Genomic DNA, 21521 nt, shown 5'->3' on the forward strand with positions numbered 1-21521 from the left:
GGAGCGGAGACGGCTCACACAGATGCACGGGGTCCTGGAGCGGAGACGGCTCACACAGATGCACGGGGTCCTGGAGCGGAGACGGCTCACACAGAGGTCAATGGTGCTGCACCGCATTTCCAGCGGACCCTCGCACTCACTCCCCGCAGCAACAGCAGGAGGGGCTGCGACACGTTTCCAGGAGCACAGTGCGTACTGCACTTAGTTCTGTGCAGTTAGGGTTTGATACTGCATCTTCAGGATCAATTTGCAAGTCAGTTAACTGCAGATGTTGTCATGACCTGTGTGTTTAGGTTTTATTTTACTTTTAACTTTTTGTAATAGATCTGTGTATATTTTATAGTAGTAAGTGATGCAATAGACTACGTCTACATACATTTTATGTTCTCATGTTATACCTAACTTTAAACATATAAAAAATATTTCTAGGCTATGTGATGTATCTTCAAGGTTTTTCAGATTATCAACAAATCTCCAAAAGTTTTCTAATAGATTTATTGAAAAAAATTCTTGTATAAGTGGACCTGCATAGTTCCAACCCATGTTGTTCAAGAGCTCACTGTACTTTTTAATATGTAGTATATCTACACATATTATAAACGGTTCCAGCATATTTTATTTATATACATACACACACCCCCACACCCATATAGTTTTTTGGCACGGAGTCTTGCTCTGTCACCCAGGCTGGACTGCAGGTGATGCAATCTCGGCTCACTGCCACCTCTGCCTCCCGGGTTCAACCAGTTCTCCTGCTTTAGCCTCATGAGTAGCTGGGACTACAGACATGCAGCAGCATGTGTGGTTAATTTTTGTAGTTTTAGTAGAGATGGGGTTTCTCCATGAGGGCCAGGCTAGCCTCAAACTCCTGGCCTCATGTGATCTACCTGCCTCAGCCTCCCAAAGTGGTGGGATTACAGGCATGAGCCACCATGCCTGGCCCATTTTATTTATATTTTGAGGGAATTAAGATTAAAAATTGGATTTGGGTTTTTTTTTTGTTAAATATTTACTTAGATATTGACCACTTTTGTTCCTTACCATTCTTTCTTGACGATATAAGTTTCTGCCTGATATTGTTTCTTTTCAGCCTAAAGGACCTCTGCTGATACTCCTCTAGTGGATGTCTGCCGGAATGGAGTTCTCATTTTATTTATCTGACAGTGTCTTTATTTCACCTGTATTCTTAAAGAATATTAGCTGGATATTGAATTCTTGCTTGACAAGTCTGCCCTCCACACAGTCCACTCCTCACTTTAAATATTTTGTTCCATTGTCTTCCGACTCCATTATTTATAAGAAATCAGTGGTATTTTGATAGTTCTTCTCTTGTGTATAATGTTATTTTTCTCTAGGTATTTTTGAGTTTTTTTTTTTTTTTTTTTTTAGCATTTTTTTTTTTATTACTAAATTTTATTTTTCTTTTTAGGGGTTTTCTGGGCTTCCCGAATCTGTACATTTTTGGCTGACAATAAATTTGGCATATTTTTAGTCGTTGTTTCTTCAAGTAGTTTTTGTTTTTTGATTCTCTGTCTGTCCACTCGTTCTGAACCCCAGTTACACGCATGTCAGATTCCATGATGCTCCCTTCATGGCTCTGTGACTGTATTCATGTTCAAAATAATTTTTCCTATGTCCTTTGGAATCATTATCTCTTGACCCGTGTTCAGATTCGCCGTCATCTATAATCTATTAATCTCATCTGAAGAATTTATTGCAGACATTGCATTTTTTCAGTTTTGGAATTTCTATGTGCTTCTTTGTTCTTAAATACACTTTCTCTTTCTTTGTTGTGATTTCCTCCTTGTTTACTCGTTAGGAGCATGCTTTTCTTTCAGATGTGCTAAAGCTGCTTTGAAATTCTCCCTTCTTAATTCTGATGTTTGGTCATCTCAGGGCTAGTCTTCACTGATTATGTGCTTTCTTGGGTATGGACTTTGTGTTTTTGTTTCTTCATATGTTTAGAAATTTGGATCATCTCTTCATTTTTTTAAATGATTCATTGTAGAGAGGCAGGATTCAGGATTCTGTTATGTTCTACTGAAGAGTACTGGTGTTTTGTTTGGTTCTGTTTTAAATGGTAGCTAACTTAACTGAAGTCAAACTCTAGACTCTACCTTTCTGGCATTAGGGAGCTGCTGTGGTGGTCTCGGTTCCATTCTTTTAGTGGATATAGGTTAGGGCATGATAGGTTAGGTGTCAGAATGAGATCATACACACATTCGGCCCCTTCTGAGGCACTCTCCTTTCTGAGCTTCCATTTCTTTCTCACTTTGCAGCTGCTGTGGTCACCCTAATCTCTCACCTCTGCTTCTTCATGTCTGGGAGTCTGGGAGTTTTCTATTTGAGTTTTAGCAGCCATGACAGAACTTTATACACTCACATGTACAGAATGGAAATCAGAATTATAGAAATGGCAAACTCTGTGTATTAAAGGGTCATGGGGGGGCGGGTCACCCAAAATTAGATAGTTTGATAGGAGGACTCCCAGGACTCAGCATTTGATCCTCGTCCTGGCTGTGATTTGTGACAGCAAAAGCATAGAGCACAGTCAGCAGCAAGAAGAGGCACTGGGGTGGCGTCCAGCAGAGACCAGGCTCAGCCTCGCCTCTGGAGACTTTCTGATTTAACCTTTATGTGTAGTCAGTGAATGAAACAACCTAAAGCCTATGTCTTTTCTGCTCCAAAATTAATAGTATGAAAGTAGCTATGATGTGTGTTTCGTGAACGCTTTCCCATGTGATTTTATAAGTATGCGTCATGAGCATGTGGTTCAGACACACGGAACAAGCATGTCCTCATGGCTGTAAGGAAGGCCACCCTTAGCTTATAGTGATCAGTGCCTGCTTGAATGAAAACACGTGAACAGATCTAGGAATTTATTCAACTGTTTTATAAAACTTGTGAGGAATTGTGATGGTTCCTTAATTCCCCCTGAACACTGTGATACCCAGGTGACTTCAGGATATTCCTACACAGGCTCCATCCACCTCTACCATTGGAGCCGCCGGCAGGCCCCGAGGCTGCCTGGTGTGAGTGTCTCCTGCGTGATTTCGATTCACACCTGCTGTTCAAGGGCACACCCTGTCAAGCTTCAAAATGGTTTCTGTCTTTATCTGCCATTGTAATTTATAGTGTTGACACACAAAAATCTAAGAAAATCAATGATCGCTTTTGGTAAATAATATATGAAAAATATTAATTAGCAAATGAGAAATTTCCAAGTAATTTTACTAAACTATAACTTTATAATCAATTCAAATGTTCTGTATTCCAGGACCTGTTTTCTATCAATGCTTATGTTTATGCTCAGAAACCACAAATGGACATTCACAGTTTTGAAGGCACATTTACCAGGGTAAGTTAAACCTGTTGTTCAATACAAATAGAGTTATTGTGTAAGTTAAAAGTAGCAAACCTTTATTTTGAGACAGTAGTTCAATCAAGAATAAATTCAAACAGAAGTTTCAAACTAGGAAGGGAAAACTTATATAATGTTTGACGTTCTTAAGTGTACCCATATTTAATATGTCTTTGGGATACATTTAGTACAGTTTTTGGAATTTTTTTAGCATATTTAGTAATAAGATCTTTATCTCCTAAAATATTGCAAATCAGTTAAATGAAGTAATTTATTTTCATTTTGACTGAATAGTTGGTATACCATAATATCCACATCATGTCTAGCTTTTTACTGTCTGAGTTGGGTGGGTATTTGTATGTATGTCTGTGAGTCTGTATGTGCATGTTATGTTTCTTTATACACATATGTATATTTCATGCCATACACTTTATATTATTACAGAGTTTTGTTAAAGCTGGAAGAACTTTGCCCCTGACTAATAGGGCTTGAGAAACTCCATTACTCTTTAACAGCTTATAGCTGATATTATAAATGCTTTATAGTAAGGGATTTTAGTACATGACTATAGGTTATTTGTAATTGCTGCAGTTATTTTAAAAATACTTTTGTTGGTGAATTCACCTTTTATTTCACTCTTGGTCACGTGCAGGGATTGGCAAGCAGTTGTCATCACTTGAAAAAGCATTTTCAGAGCTTATATAATGTGACAGGTAGTGTGCAAACTCTGGGAATGTGAAGCGTGGGCACTGTGAGGTCGTTACAGTCCTGTGGTGCTCTGGGCCTGTTTCCATAGGTGCTGCACACAAGCATGCATAAGATGTTCATGGAGGGACAGAGGAGGAAGCACATCCTGGTGATAAGTATCATGCAATGAATTCTGAAATAAACTCATATCTTTTTTTTTTTTAAACAAAAGTAGTTATTATGAAAACAGTGTGTTCTTATTAAAGACAACATATGAGAATAAATTTTACAAAAAGATACCCTTAGGATGATAAATGAAAAGTTATTTTTGTAACCACTATTAAGAATTTGAAATATTATTTGCTTTCTTCCTTTCCTTTTCTTGCTCTTTTCTCTAATTTGTATTGCTCATGACTTTGAAAAGTCGGAAATGTTTGCTAGACAGTGTGTGGAAGTACAAGGAAGTCAGAGAGCAGGTGCGGGTTGGCTGAAAAACCTGGTTCAAAGGGGAGCATATGGCTCAGTATGCAGGTGCGCAAGGGCTGGGTCGTATAGGACTAGAAAGATATCCAGGCTTGACCGGAAGAAGCCACTGAAGGATCTTCAGCTTAGAAGAGAAATGATAAACACAGATGTTTTTAAAAGATTCATTCATAAGTTCTGATTCCCTTAGGATAATTGTGGCCACTTAATTTTGTTACATACCACACAGCCTTCCAAAATCATACAGGCTAACTGTGAGAGTAGAGAGTGTAATCTGTAGCTCATGTTTAGCAGAAATGTGAGACAGAAAATACTGTGAACATCAGTTTACTGTAAGTGGGGAAAATATCCAAAATAACACAGTTAGTTCCAGAGCCAGGATGGTGCAGCAGAAGGAGATTGTCTTGGGATGCTGATATCATCCAGGTTTTGCCCTCAGAAGAAAAAGGATTCATAAGTAGGATAATGCATCCTGTGAATGAATTGGGTAAGCAAAGCTATGGGACATTGAAGGGACTTGTGGAGAAGTACAGATTGGAAGTGACCTTGGGGGAATGTACAGGGGCAAGGGGCACTGGTAAAGAGTTGGTGGCTTTAGGAGGCTTAGTTAGGAAGAAAAAGACAAAGTTGACCTTTCTGAAACATGATAATAGCAATCAGAAGAGTCAGCCCACGCCACCCCAAAAGGATGCTTTTCACTGAAGACATTGAACTTCATTGTGCCTGCAGAAGAAGGCACTCTTGGATTAAGAAACAAATTCCACCTCCCATCCTTGGAATAGGATTTCCTATTTGTACAGATTCAAGAAAAACAGCCTTTATTATTGTGAATAGAAGAAGGAACCCATTTTGCTGTCTCGCCCAGGCTAGAGTGCAGTGGTGTGATCATAACTCATTGCAACCTCAAACTCCTAGGCTCACGCAGTCCTCCTGCCTCAGCCTCCTAAAGTGTTGGGATTGTAGACACGAGAGCCATCGTGCCTGGGCAAATGTAGTTATTAACAGAAGAAAACAGATAAGTGAGAAGCACATTTTCAATTGATAAAAAATTTCTAAAAACAGGGAAAGAAAAAACCTCAATGCAAAGTAATTCTATAACAATGCAACAAGCCTGATTTAAATGTAACTAACCAAACAGTGGTACTTAGGAAAGAACACCGTAAATCAGACATTTAAAAACACAAGAATCAAAATGGAATAAATTTCTCAAGAATGTAAGAATAAAAGCTTAAGAATAAAACAGGACAATGTGAATGAGAAGGCTAACTGAACTCAGGAGAACACTGAACGTGAGCATCCGAGAAGGGAGGACTGAATCACAGCATGCCTGTGGGGGATGCACAGTAAGAGATAGGGAGGTTGTAAAGAAAAGAGTCGAGGAAACGAGATGATCAAAGAGGTGAAAAGGACTAGAGGTTGACAGATGTGGAAGAACGGCAAGAAATACCCAACATCAGAGTCTTGAAACAAAATCATGAAGCGGTTTGAAACGTTGACAGCTCAAGTATGTGTTACTAAATACAAGGATGTCTGAAGGTACACACTGAAAGGGCCCAGCATGCACATGAGAAAACTCCAAGACATGTAGCTGCTGTCATATTTTACATGTACAGGGAAAAATCCTTTGGTCTCCCTGGGAAAATGACTAGCTACCCACAGTTGGAAGGGGCCAGGTTGGTGTCAGTGTTTTCAGCATGCAGAGCCATACAAGAGCAGGGCAGCCTTTCCAGGAGGCGCAGGGGAAGAATGTGTGAGTGGAGCGTTTTGCTCCTTCGAGACTGTCCTGCAGGTGCCAGTTCCGTGGAGAGCAGTCTCAAGCTCTCAGAATTCAGGTGTGTTGTACACATGAGCCTTTTGTGAATAATCTCACAGAGGATTAGCTCTGCCCGGCCGATAGATGACCTGGGTGGAAGTTTTATGGTGAGCACTGAAGCTCTAACAGATCTAAGAATAAAACAGTGGAGGGAGGATGGGTGGAAGATGGTACAGTATGTATGAATTTTATATGCTTCCTCAAATAATCAGCTGAAAAGCAAGAAGAGGAGGAGAGGAGAAAATAGAAGGAGCTCATTGGTTGCTACATTGGTGGAAAGACAGAGACTTGATTGAAAGCTGACAAGCTCAATAGTAGCTGTCTAAGCAAAGAGAGGAGGATGAAGGCAGGCTCCTGGGACACTGGTAAAATGGTAGTGACCAGAAAATACACACCTCACCAAAAAATAAATTTGGTTTTAACAATTAGACAACAGTTTATCAATTCATATGGCTAAAGATGCATAGTACGCAGGCTTTTTCACACAGAAAATTGGATCAGAAAGGCCAAAGGGTTAAGGAAAGATACATCAAGCAAATACAAATAAAAAGGAAGCAGGAGTTGCAGCCTTGGTATTTAACAAGAATACCAGTATAGAATCGAGAAAGCATTTAGAATGAGGTGGAGAAAGATGCTATAAGATAATAAAGTCTGTCATAGGAAACTTGAACATCTACCTGCAGTGCCTAGTGGGTCAGGTGGACAGAAAGGTAGGAGAGGTATAGAAGAGAGAGCTCAGAACATGAGCAGTGAAATATATCATTTTAAATTTTTATTGAACTTTGTTCCCCAGTAATTTTTATTTCAGCATATATAGGGTGTCACCAAAAGTTGAACATACATTTGTTTGTAAAGAAATTTTTAGTTCCGTAACATAGAACTCATACAGACAATATTCTCTGATCACAGTGCAATAAAATTGGTAAGCAGTAACAAAATCAGTGAATGAAACGACTTTCTGCCTGTAAATGTAAATACTATATATTAATTAATTTTTGTATCAAAGGAGAAATATGAACTGAAATTGGAGAATTTCTAAAAAATACTGGTAATGGAGACACTGCATATCAAAATCTGAATCTGTTGGATATGTGTAGAAATAGGAAAATTTATAATCTTTATATAGAGAGAGAGCAATAAAAATAAAAGAATGAAAATTAATGAATTAAGTATATGAAAAAGTGAACAAAAAGTGTGCAGAGGGAAGAACATATAAACGTGTATGTTAAGGTCACATAACTACAAAACCATTCTGTTAGGGTGAGGATTTCAGAGGCCAGGTAATAAATGGAGGTAAGTTTTTAAAAAAATATTATGTGTTAAGTGATATAATATTGATTCAGAGTTAACTGTGATAAGTAAAGGTTGCATACAATAATTCTCAGAGCAACCACTAAAAAAAGAAAGAGGTCATTAGAGGTGATGAAGTTAGATGCTAAAGTGGGATCAACTGGTTTCTTTCCCCCTGAAAAAAGACAGGTGCAGGAAACGAAATACCAGGTGTGACAAGTAGAAAACAAAAGTAGAAAAGCAAAGTAGAAAAACAAAAGTAGAAAAACAAGTAGAAAAGCAAGATGGTTGACTCAGTAATTAAACATCTCTGCAGTTAAAAGGCATAGACTGTCAGACTGGAGAAAAACGTGGTACCTCCAGATTGATAGAACTAATAGGCAACATAAAATCTACAAGAATGGATTTTTTCCTTCGAATCTATAGAATACAGACATGCAGTTTATTAAAACTATAGAATATTAAAATAACATTAGGAAGGCACTTTAGCATATTGACAGATATTATTAAATGCAACAGCTACATAATACACATTTTTCAAAATCTCATGGAACAATCCCAACTATAGTTGAATAGAAAACAAGTCTTAGTATATTTTTAAAAAATTGTTATTATATATATATATATATACACACGCTAATTACAATATGGAATTAGAAATAAATAAAAAATCTTAAAAATCCTCAGGTATTTGGAAATTAAACTCATAAACCTAAGTTTAAAATTAGATGGTTTAAATCCCCAATTAAATGGCCAGGATTGTCAAGTTGTGTAAAAAAGCAAGATTCAAATATATGGTACCTATAAGAAAACACATTAAAAACACAGGTAAAAAGTAAAAAGAAAAATAGATACCGTACCAACACCAATCAAAGCTGGAGTTACTTATAGTAATATCACACAAAGTACATTTCAGCGCATAATGAGAAAAGGGCTTATTATGGAGACAAACCTTAAACATTTATGCACTAATAACAGAGCTGCAAAATATGGTCATGAATTGCTTAATAGCAGAGTTACATTCTGAGAAGTAAGTTAGACCATTTCGTCATTGTGCAAACGTTACGGAGTGCACTTACACAAACCTAGATAGTGTAGCCTGCTACGCACCCAGGCTGTATGATGTAGTCTGTTGCTCCTGTACTTCAAACTTGTACAATGTGTTACTGTGTTTAATAATGTGGGCAGTTGTAACACAGTGATAAGCATCTGTGTATCTAACCACAGAAAAGGTACAGTAAAAAATGCTGTGTAAAAGATGAAGAATTGGTATACCTGTATAGACTGCTAACCACAAATGGAGTTTCCAGAACTGGAAGTTGGTCTGGGTGAGTCAGTGAGTGAGTGGTGAGTGAATGTGATGGCCTGGACATGACTGCACACTACTGTAGACTTTTTAAACACTGTACATGTAGGCTACACTCAACCTATTTTAAAATGTTTTTCTTAAATAGTAAATTAATCTCAGCTTCCTATAACTTTATCTTTTTTTTTTTTGAGCCAGAGTCTCACTCTGTTGCCCAAGATGGAGTGCAGTGGCACAATCTCAGCTCACTGCAACCTCCGCCTCCCAGGTTCAAGTGGTTCTCCTGCCTCAGCCTCCTGAGTAGCTGGGGTTACAGGCATGCACTGCCACGCCTGGCTAATTTTTTCTATTTTTAGAGAGATGGGGGGGTTTCACCATGTTGGTCGGGCTAGTCTCGAACTCCTGACCTCGTGATCCGCCAGCCTCGGCCTCCCAAAGTGCTGGGATTGCAGGCGTGAGCCACTGTGCCCAGCCCTATAACTTTAATTTTTAAAAATACTTTTTACTCTATTAATAACACTTAGCTTAAAACACAAACACATTGTACACCTGTACAAAAATATTTTCTTTATATACCTAGTCTGTAGTCTTTTTTAGTTTTTAAATTAAGTTTTAAAAATTTCACTTTTTAAACTGTTTTTGTTAAAAAACACTAGTTTAACACATAAACTAGTAACACAATTGTTTGTTATTTAATATTACGTACTGTACATAATTGTATGCACTAGGCTTTCACGACCGGCAGCCCCATAGTTTTGTTTTCACCAGCGTCACCACAAAACGTGAGTCATGTCTAATGCTATGACATTCTGATAGGTGCAGCATGACCACGCGGTAGGAATGCTTCATCTCTGTTACACCTGATGGGACTGCCGTGGTTTGTGCCATCCATTGTCTACTGAAATGTGGTTATGTTGTACACGGTTGTACCTGACGCAGAAACTGTTAGAACTTCAAGGAGAAATTGACAAACCCATTATGATAGTTGGAGATTTTAATACCCACTTCTCAATAATTGAACAAATGAGTAGGGAGAAAATCAGTAAGGATATAGTAGAACCCTATAGTGTTGGAGAACACTGTCCGTGAAGTTGACCCCATTGATAGATAGAGACTTAAGGCCGCTTGGATGGGTAGTTTACCCAGTGCACACAGAACATTTATTAAGATATGCCAGAAAAAAGCTTAGGAAAAAAAAGCCAACTAATAAAAATGCTGTCTGACCAAGTGGGCTTAATTAAGAAATTATAATAAAGGTTTCTCGGAAATTGCCAAATATCAGATAATAAAGGATACATTTCTGAATATCTTGTGAGTAAATTTGTGTATGTCAGAGCGGAGGCGGAGGTGGGAACTGAACTGTCAAGGTCAGAGCGGAGGCGGAGGAGGGATCTATCCAGGTCAGAGCGGAGGCGGAGGAGGGATCTATCCAGGTCAGAGCGGAGGCGGATGAGAACAGACCAAGTCCCAGCAGAGGTTAAGGTGGGAAAAGTCCAGGTCAGAGCAGAGGGGGAGGTGGGAACCGCGGGGGTCATAGCAGAGGCGGAAGTGGGATCCATCCAGTTCAGAGCAGAGGTGGAGGCGGGAACGTTTGGGGTCAGAGCAGAAGTGGTGGTGGAATTGTTTTCATCAGAACAGACTTGGGTGGGGCAGTGAATTTCCAGGCCACAGTGCTGAGTTGCCATCCAGGTTCTAGAGCCTGAGGCTCCCGCACACCCTTTTAGGAGCAGGTGCTGGCTGCTGCCCTGGTTACTTTAGGACAGTCGATTGGCGTGTTGAGCACAAACTGAATTTAGGAATGGGAATGGCTTCACCCCATGAGGCACGAGACGTGTGCCAATGACCTGGTGATGGTGGCCACTTGTGGGAGGCTGTGCCACTCAAAAGAGAGAAACTTCCTTCTGGTTTTCAAGCTAATTGAAGGCACATTTACCTTGTGCAAATTACTGCAAGGTCATTCAAACAGATAGCCTTTCATTGCCTTTATTTGATGTTTTCTAACAGTTTTTTTTTCTCATTTTAAGATATATCCATTCTGAAATCTGAATTATTTTGATGAAAATTCTTGATTTTTGTGTGTATTTTTCAAAAAGGAAGAAAATAAAGATATGATAAATAACTTGTTTGTAACGAGAAAATTGAATTCAGTTAAATTCAAATTTATCAACTGGGCATTGTTAAGGAGTGGTATCCACTTAACTTCCTTTCTTATAGTGTAATATACATAAGACAAAATATATCTTTCTTTTGTGTCAGCTTAAATACTTAAATAAGAATTAGAACAAATTGGCTGGGCATGGTGGCTCATGCTTGTAATCCTAGCACTTTGGGAGACTGAGGTGGGAATTGAGCCCAGGAGTTCGAGACCAGCCTGGACAACGCAGGGAGACCTAATTTACTTACTTATTTATTTTTTGGGATGGAGTCTTGCTGTGTTGCCCAGGCTGGAGTGCAGTGGCGCGATCTCGGCTCACCGCAGCCTCCACAAGTGATTCTCCTGCCTCAGCCTCCCGAGCAGTTGGGACTACAGGCATGTGCCACCAAGCCCAGCTAATTTTTGTATTTTTAGTAGAGATGAGGTTTCACCATATTGGTCTCGGACTGCTGACCTAGTGATCCACCCGCCTCGGCCTCCCAAAGTGCTGGGATTACAGGCGTGAGTCACTGTGCCCAGCCCCTGATTTCTAATTTAAATTTAATTTTTTTTTTTTTAATTAGCCTAGTGGGGTGGCTACAGCTGGAGCACGCCTATAGCCCCAGCTACTTGGGAGGCTGAGGTGGGAGGATTGCTGGAGCCTGCGAGATTGAGGTGGAGCCTGCCCTGAGCTGTGATTGCACTGCTGCATTGCAACCTGGGTGACAGAGTGAGACCCTGTCTTAAAAAATAAATAAATACGGAATTAGAGCAAATTAATTCAAGGTCCCTGTGGCAGTATACCCAATATGCATGCTGATGCCTGTGCAGAATTTAATATAGATGTGGGGCTGTGATGGTGTCTGCTTCTGCTTTTCTCAGGTAATGTGAGAACAACCTAAATTACTGATTGTATAATCTTTTTCATTATGTGAATGATTGATATTGCTAATTTTACTAATTGTTCAAAATCTATATGTATTCTCCTGGAAGTTTGGATTTGGGAATTGTAGCCAGTTTTGAAATATTAGCAGTATTTATAGTCCTTTAACATCACATTCCGAGTTCGTCATTTTGAGAATGTATTTTCTGCTGTAATTTCTTTTGCAAACCATAGCACACTTATCATTGTTCATGTCATCTTCAGCCAAAATACTCTCCTTCAAAAAAGCAATCCTCTGCTGTTTGTTAAGTAGGGTATGCTGTTGAGAGAACAGCATGAAATGGTAACATTTTGCATCCTCACCCAAGCACATTTTGTCTATTCACACTATAGACCATTAAAGAGAAGGAAAGCAAAATAGAACATTTTAGAGATAATTTATTTCTCTAAAAGACTGGGAGGATAAAGTCTTCCCAGTCATTTATTCTGTGCTTCATGAGACTGGTAAAAAACTATCTTTTGGAATAATTTTCTCCATGTTAGAAAAATGTTTAATGTTTATAGTCAATCACTGCCATTCCAGAACTGAAAGAAAAATGCATAGGTATTGTGTTTTCTTCAACATAGAATTGTGTTAGAGAGAAACAGAAACATTCATAATGAAAAAATGGTCATATAAAAGTAACAGGAAACCAGCTAAAATTTCTAAAACTAAATTGTAGAGAAACTTTTGTTTACATTTGAGAAACACTTCTAAATTTTTATGTTTTTTAATGCCCTTATCTCTTGGACTTTGACATTAGAAGAAAATATAGTACTAAAAGATTGGCATGCATCAATAATTAAACTTTCATGTCAAGTGAATCATTAGGAAGAGTTTAAAGGGAATACAGCTGTGTGAATTTCTACTGGGGTGGTGAAGTCATGATGGGCATCTTCAGGCAGGAGAACCTGGAGGAGCAGATACCTGGTGCATCATGGAGACAGTAGGGCATGGAGGAGCAGGTACCTAATGAATGATAGAGGCAGGAAGCTTAGAGTAACAGCAGGGAGGAGGGCGTGGAGGAGCAGGTACCTAATGAATGATAGAGGCAGGAAGCTTAGAGTAACAGCAGGCAGGAGGGCGTGGAGGAGCAGGCACCCGATGCTTCGTAGAGGCAGGAGGCTGAGTAACAGCAGGCAGGAGGGCATGGAGGAGCAAGTATCTGATGCTTCATAAAAGAAGGAGACTCAAATTAACTACAGGCAGATGACTCATTTCTTTAGCATCGTGCTAGTAGGCACTGGAGGTGAAAGACATCTTGATTCCTGTGGATATTAGAAAAAGAATTTCATGAGTGTTCTTTTATTTATTGGACAATGTTCATTGCCTTTCTGTGCTAGGAAGGTAAAACCCATAAAACATGGGATTAGAAACATGTCAGTTGCTCTGATACAATAAACTTCTGAATTTATGGTAGACAGAAATTGTATTGCTTCATGCTTTAAAATGATAAATATAGAATTCAGTATTTGACTTCTTAATGTTAACTGTATGGTCAGCTGCCTCTGCCAACGCTGGAACCTCTAGACCCCCAGCAGGTAAAGGAGGTAAAGGATATACCGTGCCAACTGTATCTGGGAAGTAGGAATGAGGATATGTATCTTTTTTTGTTTCTTCCACAGTGTGAAGCTGAGTTAGACTGTAACACCATTTTTTGAATGAGTCAGAAATTACCCATTTCGGTGCAATCCTAAATTCAGTTACAAAGTGGTCTAATCCATAGAGGCTACTTGCCTTTTCTTTAAAGTTGATATTTTTGTTGTTCTATCAAATCATAAAAGTCATAGGGGTAACTCAGTTTTTCTGGATTGTTTATCTCAGCATTGGATAAATTGTATGCCTTTACTTTGAGCAGCTACTTTAGTTATAAACAAAGTAAATTAAAAGGCAATTTCCATCTGGCATTTTCTGTGGAAAAAACAAGAACAGTGTTGGAAAATTAAGTACTTGAATGTTCTTCTGTGTTTTAAAGACTGTAATGGTGGTGTGTTTGCTACTGTGCAAAAGCTTAATTTGATTCCAGTATATTTTGACATTTGTAAACATATTACCATTAGTATGAAACTATGCAAAAATAAAGTAGTTAAAGGTATAAACCACTTTTACAGCCCTCCTCCCTTCCTGATGCAGATACTAGTATTACTCTTTTGACTCTTCCTTTTAAGTTCTTTTCCCCTGTAAACATGCAGACTTATATTGGGATAATATAATTCTCAGATTTTCCACTTTAAAATATATATCCTTACTATTTTGCATATCAATACAGGTTAATTATCAGATTTTTGTAAGTGTAACTGCTAAGTTCAGCAAAGCGTGCAACGTGTTGTACTTGATAAACTGGAGTTGAAGGAAGGACTTCCTAAGGGGCTCTGGGGTTGAAGGAAAAACTTCCTAAGGGACCGTAGAATTGAAGGTGTTTGTGTATCTGCAGAAATAGTAGTTGGTCCATGCAGGAGTCAGCACATACTGCAGACAGATTGGTTCCATCCCAGCTGTGACTGCAGGGCACCTGCTCCTTTAAACCCTTGACATCGCTGAGAAGACCTGTTTGTGTCTTTTGTTGTGGCTGGCATTGCACTTGTGCCTACTGAGATCATATTGTAGATGATGTAACCAAGGTGCTGTTTATTTAGATGCCAGTGTCTGTTTTTGAAATGATTGTTTTTTTTCGAAGAAACAGCACTCCAGCTGTGTTGTAAACCGTTCCCAGCATCATAGCCTTCAGTCTCCCAAAGGCTCAGATGCTAAGGTCAGTCTTCAGGTCAGGTGGTTGCTTCTTGTGAAGGGATGTGGTGGAAGGGTCACTATCCCCAGGCCCGGAGAGTCTGACCCTGAGCTGCACCTGCATTGCAGGGTGCTTCCCAGCTCCTGGGCTTGCTGTTTCGGGCATACAATGCAACTGAGGCCAAACCCCTTCCTCAAACGGAATGTCATTGAAAAGACCTTAGTTTCTAAATAATTGACATATTAGGGGAAATATTTTGGAAACTGTTAGGATTGGTTTAGATTCTGTGCTTCACAAATAAGTATATGAGAGAATCAAATATCTAGCAAATATCTTCCAAGTAATGAGCAAAATGGCCAACAAATATCTCCCAAGTAATGAGCAAAATGGCCAAAATTACATCATTTAAAAGTGGTTTGGTAAGTAAATAGAAGGGAAACACCAGTAGCATAAACGTATTTTGTACATGCAGATTATTTTGGAAAATATGTTTTCAATTTCTTTCCTTTTCAAATTTGATTTTTTTTTTTTCTTAAGCTATATCCTGATAGCACATTACCGTTTCATAATAAAATACAGTTCTGTGGAGGTGGCATAATTTGACGGGAGACGCCCAGCAGTCGGGACAGTGTGTGGCTTTTACCCTATCCAGATGGCGAGGTCATTACCTCCCACACGGGACGTCTTCCCTGTGTTACTTCTAGATGCAGAGCTGTGGATGCTTGTGGTCCTTTATTCTAATAAGGCTTCCATGACCAAAATGTAGGCTGTGACTTTACATCAAGATGAAAAATTCCCAGATTTTAAATTGTAATTTTCTTCTCTGAATATGAACATTGAAAGTGTAAATGTAAAACTAGACTGTATGTATTGCTGTTGTGATACTGATGTGTGGCCATATTTGTTTGCTATCTGTTTAGTTAGTTAGCATCATATAACTTACTTGAATTTTGTTTAAGAGTATTTAGTGTAATAAGAGCATACCTTTTTGTTTTTGAGACGGAGTCGCACTCTGTCACCCAGGCTGGAGTGCAGTGGCGCGATCTCGGCTCACTGCAAGCTCCGCCTCCTGGGTTCGTGCCATTCTCCTGCCTCAGCCTCCCGAGTAGCTGGGACTACAGGTGCCCGCCACCACACCTGGCTAGTTTTTTGTAGTTTTAGTAAAGATGGGGTTTCACTGTGTTAGCCAGGATGGTCTCGATCTCCTGACCTGGTGATCTGCCCGCCTCGGCCTCCCAAAGTGCTGGGATTACAGGCGTGAGCCCCTGCGCCTGGTCAATAATGGCATACTTTTAAAGAGGAATTTAAGAGAAATACATTTTAAAAACATATGTTTATTTTATAACAATATTCACAGAAACATTTTCTCTCTCGTGAATACACGTACAATTAAAAAGCATTGCCCTTGTCCTTCACGAGAGATGGGAAGAGGACATCATGCTATGCATGCAAAAGAAATGTTGAAGAGTTGACTTGTGGCTGTTTCTGTGCTAATATTTTCTACCTTTCCAGGAGTGTTGTTAAATGACATGTTAAAGATGTAGTTGAATAAGCTAGGCATGCTGGATGCACCTGTAAACCCAGCTACTTGGGAGTCTCAGATGGGAGGATTGCTTGAGCCCAGGAGTTTGAGACCAGCCTAGGCGACATAATAACACCTCATAAATAAATAAATAAATATTAGAAGATGTAGTACTTTCATGAGAATTTAGAATTATTTTGTTTGTGTATTAATGTTAAGCACTGCAAGCAATTAATTGATTACAGGACTTCTTTGAACTTATACTTTCAATTTTTTATAGTCCCTTTTTTCTAACTTCTATTTTGCAGGGCCTTTGCACTGCTCTTCACTTGGATTGAGCTTGTGGACCTGTTTCTAACACTGAGGATATCTAAGGTATGAATAATGAACAGTCACTTATTTGACAGTTGTGTTTTCTTTTTGTCTCCCTGCACAGGAAGACAGTGACCCGCCCATTCATGAAAGTCTCAGCATAGAAAATACATTGTGGGCAAGCACCATTGTTGCATCGGGTAAGGAAAGCGTTCTCCTCTGAGTGTGATTGCTCTCGGATAGATGATGCTTTGTTTTGTCCAGGGACTCCAAACAAGTGTTTCTCCCAGTGCCCTGAAATATTTAGGGACCTTGCTAAATGCAGACTCCAGCTCAGTGGGTCTGAGACAGTCCTGGGAGCTTGTGGTGAGGCTTATGCTGCTCCTCAGACACTGCACGTGGTTCGCAAGGCCAGAGACAGGGAGAGGTGATGCAGCCTTCGTGCAGGAGTATAGGGATATTCTGTTCGTCTTTGACCTGTTTCTTGACAAACTTGTCAGTGTTCCTTAATGAGAGACGCTACAGAAGCAGGAATGGGTTGATGTTGATGCTGGTGCCAGTAATGGGGCTTAGCAGCAAGGCGCCCTGAAAGAGAGTGCCCGAAAGGTGATGGCAGCCCGGAATGTAAGGCTAGATTGTCAGAGCTGTGTCTTCTGAGTGCTGCCCAATGCTGGTAGCCCTTCTTGCCTGGGTGCCACTCACTCCCCAATGCATGTGCATGGAGCACCTGTTCTACACCAGGCATGGTGATGTGGTCTAGGGCAAGGCAGTTACAGTTCCTGTCCTCAGGGAGCTTATGGCTTTGTGGACGGAGATTAAGAAGGTGATCTAGATAACGTTACTGTGCTAAGTATCACAAACAAGTACAGAATGCCATGGAAATTTTGTAATTAAAGAAGCTTATAGGCCAGACATGGTGGCTCAAGCCTATAATCCCAGCACTTTGGGAGGCTGAGGCGGGCAGATCACAAGGTCAGGAGATCAAGACCATCTTTGGGAGGCCAAGGCAGGCAGATCACAAGTTCAGGAGATCGAGACCATCCTGGCTAACACGGCGAAACCCCGTCTTTACTAAAAATACAAAGTATTAGCTGGGCATGGTGGTGGGCATGTGTAGTCCCAGCTACTCGGGAGGCTGAAGCGGGAGAATGGCATGAACCCGGGAGGCAGAGTTTGCAGTGAGCTGAGATGGCATCACTGCACTCCAGCCTGGGTGACAGAGCGAGACTCTGCCTCACAAAAGAAAAGAAGCTTATATAGACCAGGTCTAAGGGCAGCTTTTCTGAAGAAGAAACATTTAAATTAGATTTAAAGAATATGCAGATGTGGCAGGATGAGGCAGGCGGCAGGAACAGTGTGAGGACCATTCCTGCTAGCAGCCTGGTACCAAGAGACAGTACCTTGAAGAAAAGGATCCAAGGGCCAGTGTGCCAGGCCCATGGAGAAGACAGGTGTCACACAACAGGGCAGCTTTGTGTGCTTGTGTTTGACTGTTGGCCTGCACTATGCAAAACTATACAACGAATTCCAGGAGGAGTACACATGTTAGCTTTTTGGAGGATAGAATTTGAAAGAGGATTAATCTTATCCTAGTGTTCTGTGTCTTTACAAAATGCCTGATGGGTATATGACAGTTTTAATAGGTGGCAATTCTGTGGGTGTTTGATGTTATTTATATATAAATTACATCTATGTATGATATAAATGTTACATACGTGTGTGTGTATATATATAAAAAACATACATATATAAATTTCTCAACATACAAAGAGAATAAGGACAGTTTTCCATGAAGAGACTTCAGAGGTGAGCAGGCCAGTTTCTGGGCTCTGTAGGCCTTGAGAAGGACTCATGCCAGGAGGACTCTTCCAGGGTGAACACGTGGACCCTGGGCTCTGTAAGGGTCTTCACACCATGGGCAGGCACATTCAGCTGGGGAAACCTGCCCTCCAGCTTTCTTCATGCTGCTGCCTTGGCATTGCTGAGAAGCATGAGTGTTGCCAGCCTCTCCGCCAGGTGGTGAGTATGGTCAGTGCCGGTCTGGCCTCACGCTGAATGACTGCACTCAGCAGGTGTGTTCCCTCTGCCAGTTACCGTCGAGCCAGGCCACACCGAGACCAGAATGGAGTCCAGCTGTGCCTTCCCCGGAAGCCAGTGTCCTTGAGCACTCGGCTTTCAGTAGTTACACGAAAGCATTTGTGTTACAGGACTCAGAAGCTGACACATGGGGAGAAAGCTTACATTTTCCATACGTAGTTATTGCAGCCTATTTCTTCCATCTCACTGATATTTATTCTTAATTAAGGATCATTCGTGAAGATAGTAATGCTTCTCTTTTTAAAATAAATTTCATCTTTTTTTCCTGGGTGCTGTGTAAACGTGTATTAAATGTTGTTACTGATCCCTAGTACTGTTGATTTGTGGCCCTTCTCCTGAGGGAGACTGAAGTTGTTCGAGCTAAAGGCTTTTGAGACATCCAATACAGTTTCCTGAACAAAGTTTTCTCTCCTGACCTCGGTTCTCTTGATGACCTTGGCAAGTGGACCCGACCAATTGATCGCTAATTAGGCATTGTAACATGCCAGCCTCATCCTGCCCGTTCTGTTCTCTTTGCCATCTAGCATTCGTTGTTGTGTCTTCCTAGTGGGCATGAAGATGACTTTAAAACCATCCACTCGGCTGGGCGCGGTGGCTCACGCCTGTAATCCCAGCACTTTGGGAGGCTGAGGTGGGCGGATCACGAGGTCAGATCGAGACCATCCTGGCTAACACGGTGTAACCCCGTCTCTACTAAAAAATACAAAAAATTAGCCGGGCGTGGTGGTGGGCGCCTGTAGTCCCAGCTACTTGGGAGGCTGAGGCAGGAGAATGGTGTGAACCCAGGAGGTGGAGCTTGCAGTGAGCTGAGATCGCGCCACTGCACTCCAGCCTGGGCCACAGAACCAGACTCCGTCTCAAAAAAAAAAAACAAAAAAAAAACCATCCACTCGAGAAGCTTAATTAAGGTGCCTTTAATGTTAGTTTGTATTCGAACATATTTAAATGTAAGCTTTTTCTTTAATTACAACTCTTTTAGTACATACGTATCTTTATTTAAAAGCCTTATTAATGTGAACAGTTACCACATTCTATATATTTACCACACTGCTATATCCTAAAGAATGTTTGAAAGACTCTAAGATTTACAGAGTAACCTAAGCACTCCTGTATTCTTTGTAATTGATTACAAGTTGAGAATTCCTTTTACTCTTATACTTTAAAAGTCGTATCTCAGTTGAATTCAAGTTGACTCTGGAGGGAAGTGAACTCGGCCTTTCCTCCCCGTCCTGGAGTTCTCAGTGCATGGGAACCAGGACTCAGGTTAGACACAGACAGGCGACCCAAGGCAGGACACAGGGAGCCTGCTGTGCGGCCTGAGGTTTCACTTCCCATGTGGATTCAGAAAACTTGTTCTGTAAAATGCAGAATGGAGTCCTGGAGAACTGTTGTGTTTACTGTCATGATGAGCATAGAAAGGAGTGTTCCTGATACTCACCTGTCACAAAACTGGAAGGAAAGCTCGGCTCCCTAAGGCAAGGTTGACAAAAGTGTGACGGAGCTGTCAGAGGGCAGTCCCTGACCGTGTGGACCCACACCTGGGTGCGGGTCTCCTTGTCACTCAGTGGGCCAGCTGCGTGGTGTCTAGACCTGGGTGCGGGTCTCCTGTGTCTCTGTGTCTCAGCCGTGTGGACTCTAGATCTGGGTGCGGGTCTCCTGTGTCTCTGTGTCCTGGCCGTGTGGACACTAGACCTTGGTTGGGGGTCTCCTTTGTACTCTGTGCATCAGTTTTGGTCTAGGTCGTTTACATTCTGGGGCACAGTTTGTGGTCTTCATCAGTTTCCTGTACTTGGTGCGTGACTGGAGTTGTATGTGTAGTGCTCAGTGTCTGCCTTGCTATCATTGGGTCCAGCCCGGGAGCACCTGCCCCAGGGAGCAGTGCACACTGGGGTTCTATGGAAATTGGCTCCTGGAGGGCATCTGCGAGTGGGAGTGTGTTCCAGAGGATGGTGTATGTGGTCCTGCCTGCTTTTGCTAATGGCATCTAGCAGGTTTTGGGTGTATAATTGAGAGTCAACAAATACGTTGATTTGTTAATACCTCTGTCTCTCATTAGACACACATGAAATACGTGCTGACTTTTAGTAAGCATTTCACATCGTTTTGATTTTATAGCTTAAGGCCATTAGTTGTTTTGTTAAAGTGGTCTAGGTTTTATATTTTGTGTTTTTATATAATTTTCTGTGAATCATCTTAATTTGAATTTGTGAGGATTGATTGATTATCTGCAAATTAAACATAATATATCAGTGGTTAAAAATAGCAACTAAAAGTGTTGCAATAGGCCTGTCACTTGAAATATTGAGTGGACTACTTGTTTTGAAGTGCTAGATTATGTTTTGTGATATAAACTAGAAACGTTTAAATAAAGGAGAGGATCTTTTTCTACAAAATTTGACCTTGTTAGTATTCTTTGTCTTGCTTTGCGTCGTGGAAGTTATTTGCTTAAAATACAACTGTAGTCAATAGAAGGTGGTATAATTTTGCGTGAAATTTTCTATATAGCATGTAGCAAGGAAGGCACGTAATAACCAAGAGAGTAATTATCCTACTCACATGAAATTGTGATTGAACAGAAGTTGGACATAATAGAGTTGGACTGTAGAATGACTTGCAGACTGTCCACATAGTAGCCTCTTGGAAGTAGGCTAAGTCTCAAGGGCCCTAGTCACGGGGTCTGTGGAGTGTAGGAGTAAATGTGGTCATATTTTATGCCTCCCTTTTTGGACCCAAAGCATCTGAATATTTTATATTAATTTTTACCTGTAGTCAGTCTGAAGTGTCCAGTTATGGATCAGGCAAATGTAATCCACTGGCTTTGAAGATTAAGTGCTCCTAAATCTTTTTTTTTTTTTTTTTTTTTTT

General features: G+C 40.5%; 1 protein-coding gene across 2 annotated transcripts in view; it reads left to right on the plus strand.

Moving 5' to 3' along the window:
* The window catches only part of ATP9B (ATPase, class II, type 9B), a 290892-nt gene that overhangs the window by 119286 nt on the left and 150085 nt on the right, over positions 1–21521 (plus strand). For both annotated transcript variants that reach the window (XM_011934361.1, XM_011934362.1), the window contains exons 9-10: positions 3278–3358; positions 16684–16759. In XM_011934361.1, coding sequence (XP_011789751.1) covers positions 3278–3358; positions 16684–16759 — 157 coding nt within the window. The remainder of the gene's footprint in view (positions 1–3277; positions 3359–16683; positions 16760–21521) is intronic.

The sequence above is a fragment of the Colobus angolensis genome, unplaced genomic scaffold, assembly GCF_000951035.1.
Source record: "Colobus angolensis palliatus isolate OR3802 unplaced genomic scaffold, Cang.pa_1.0 Scaffold135, whole genome shotgun sequence".
NCBI classification, from domain to species: Eukaryota; Metazoa; Chordata; class Mammalia; order Primates; family Cercopithecidae; genus Colobus; species Colobus angolensis.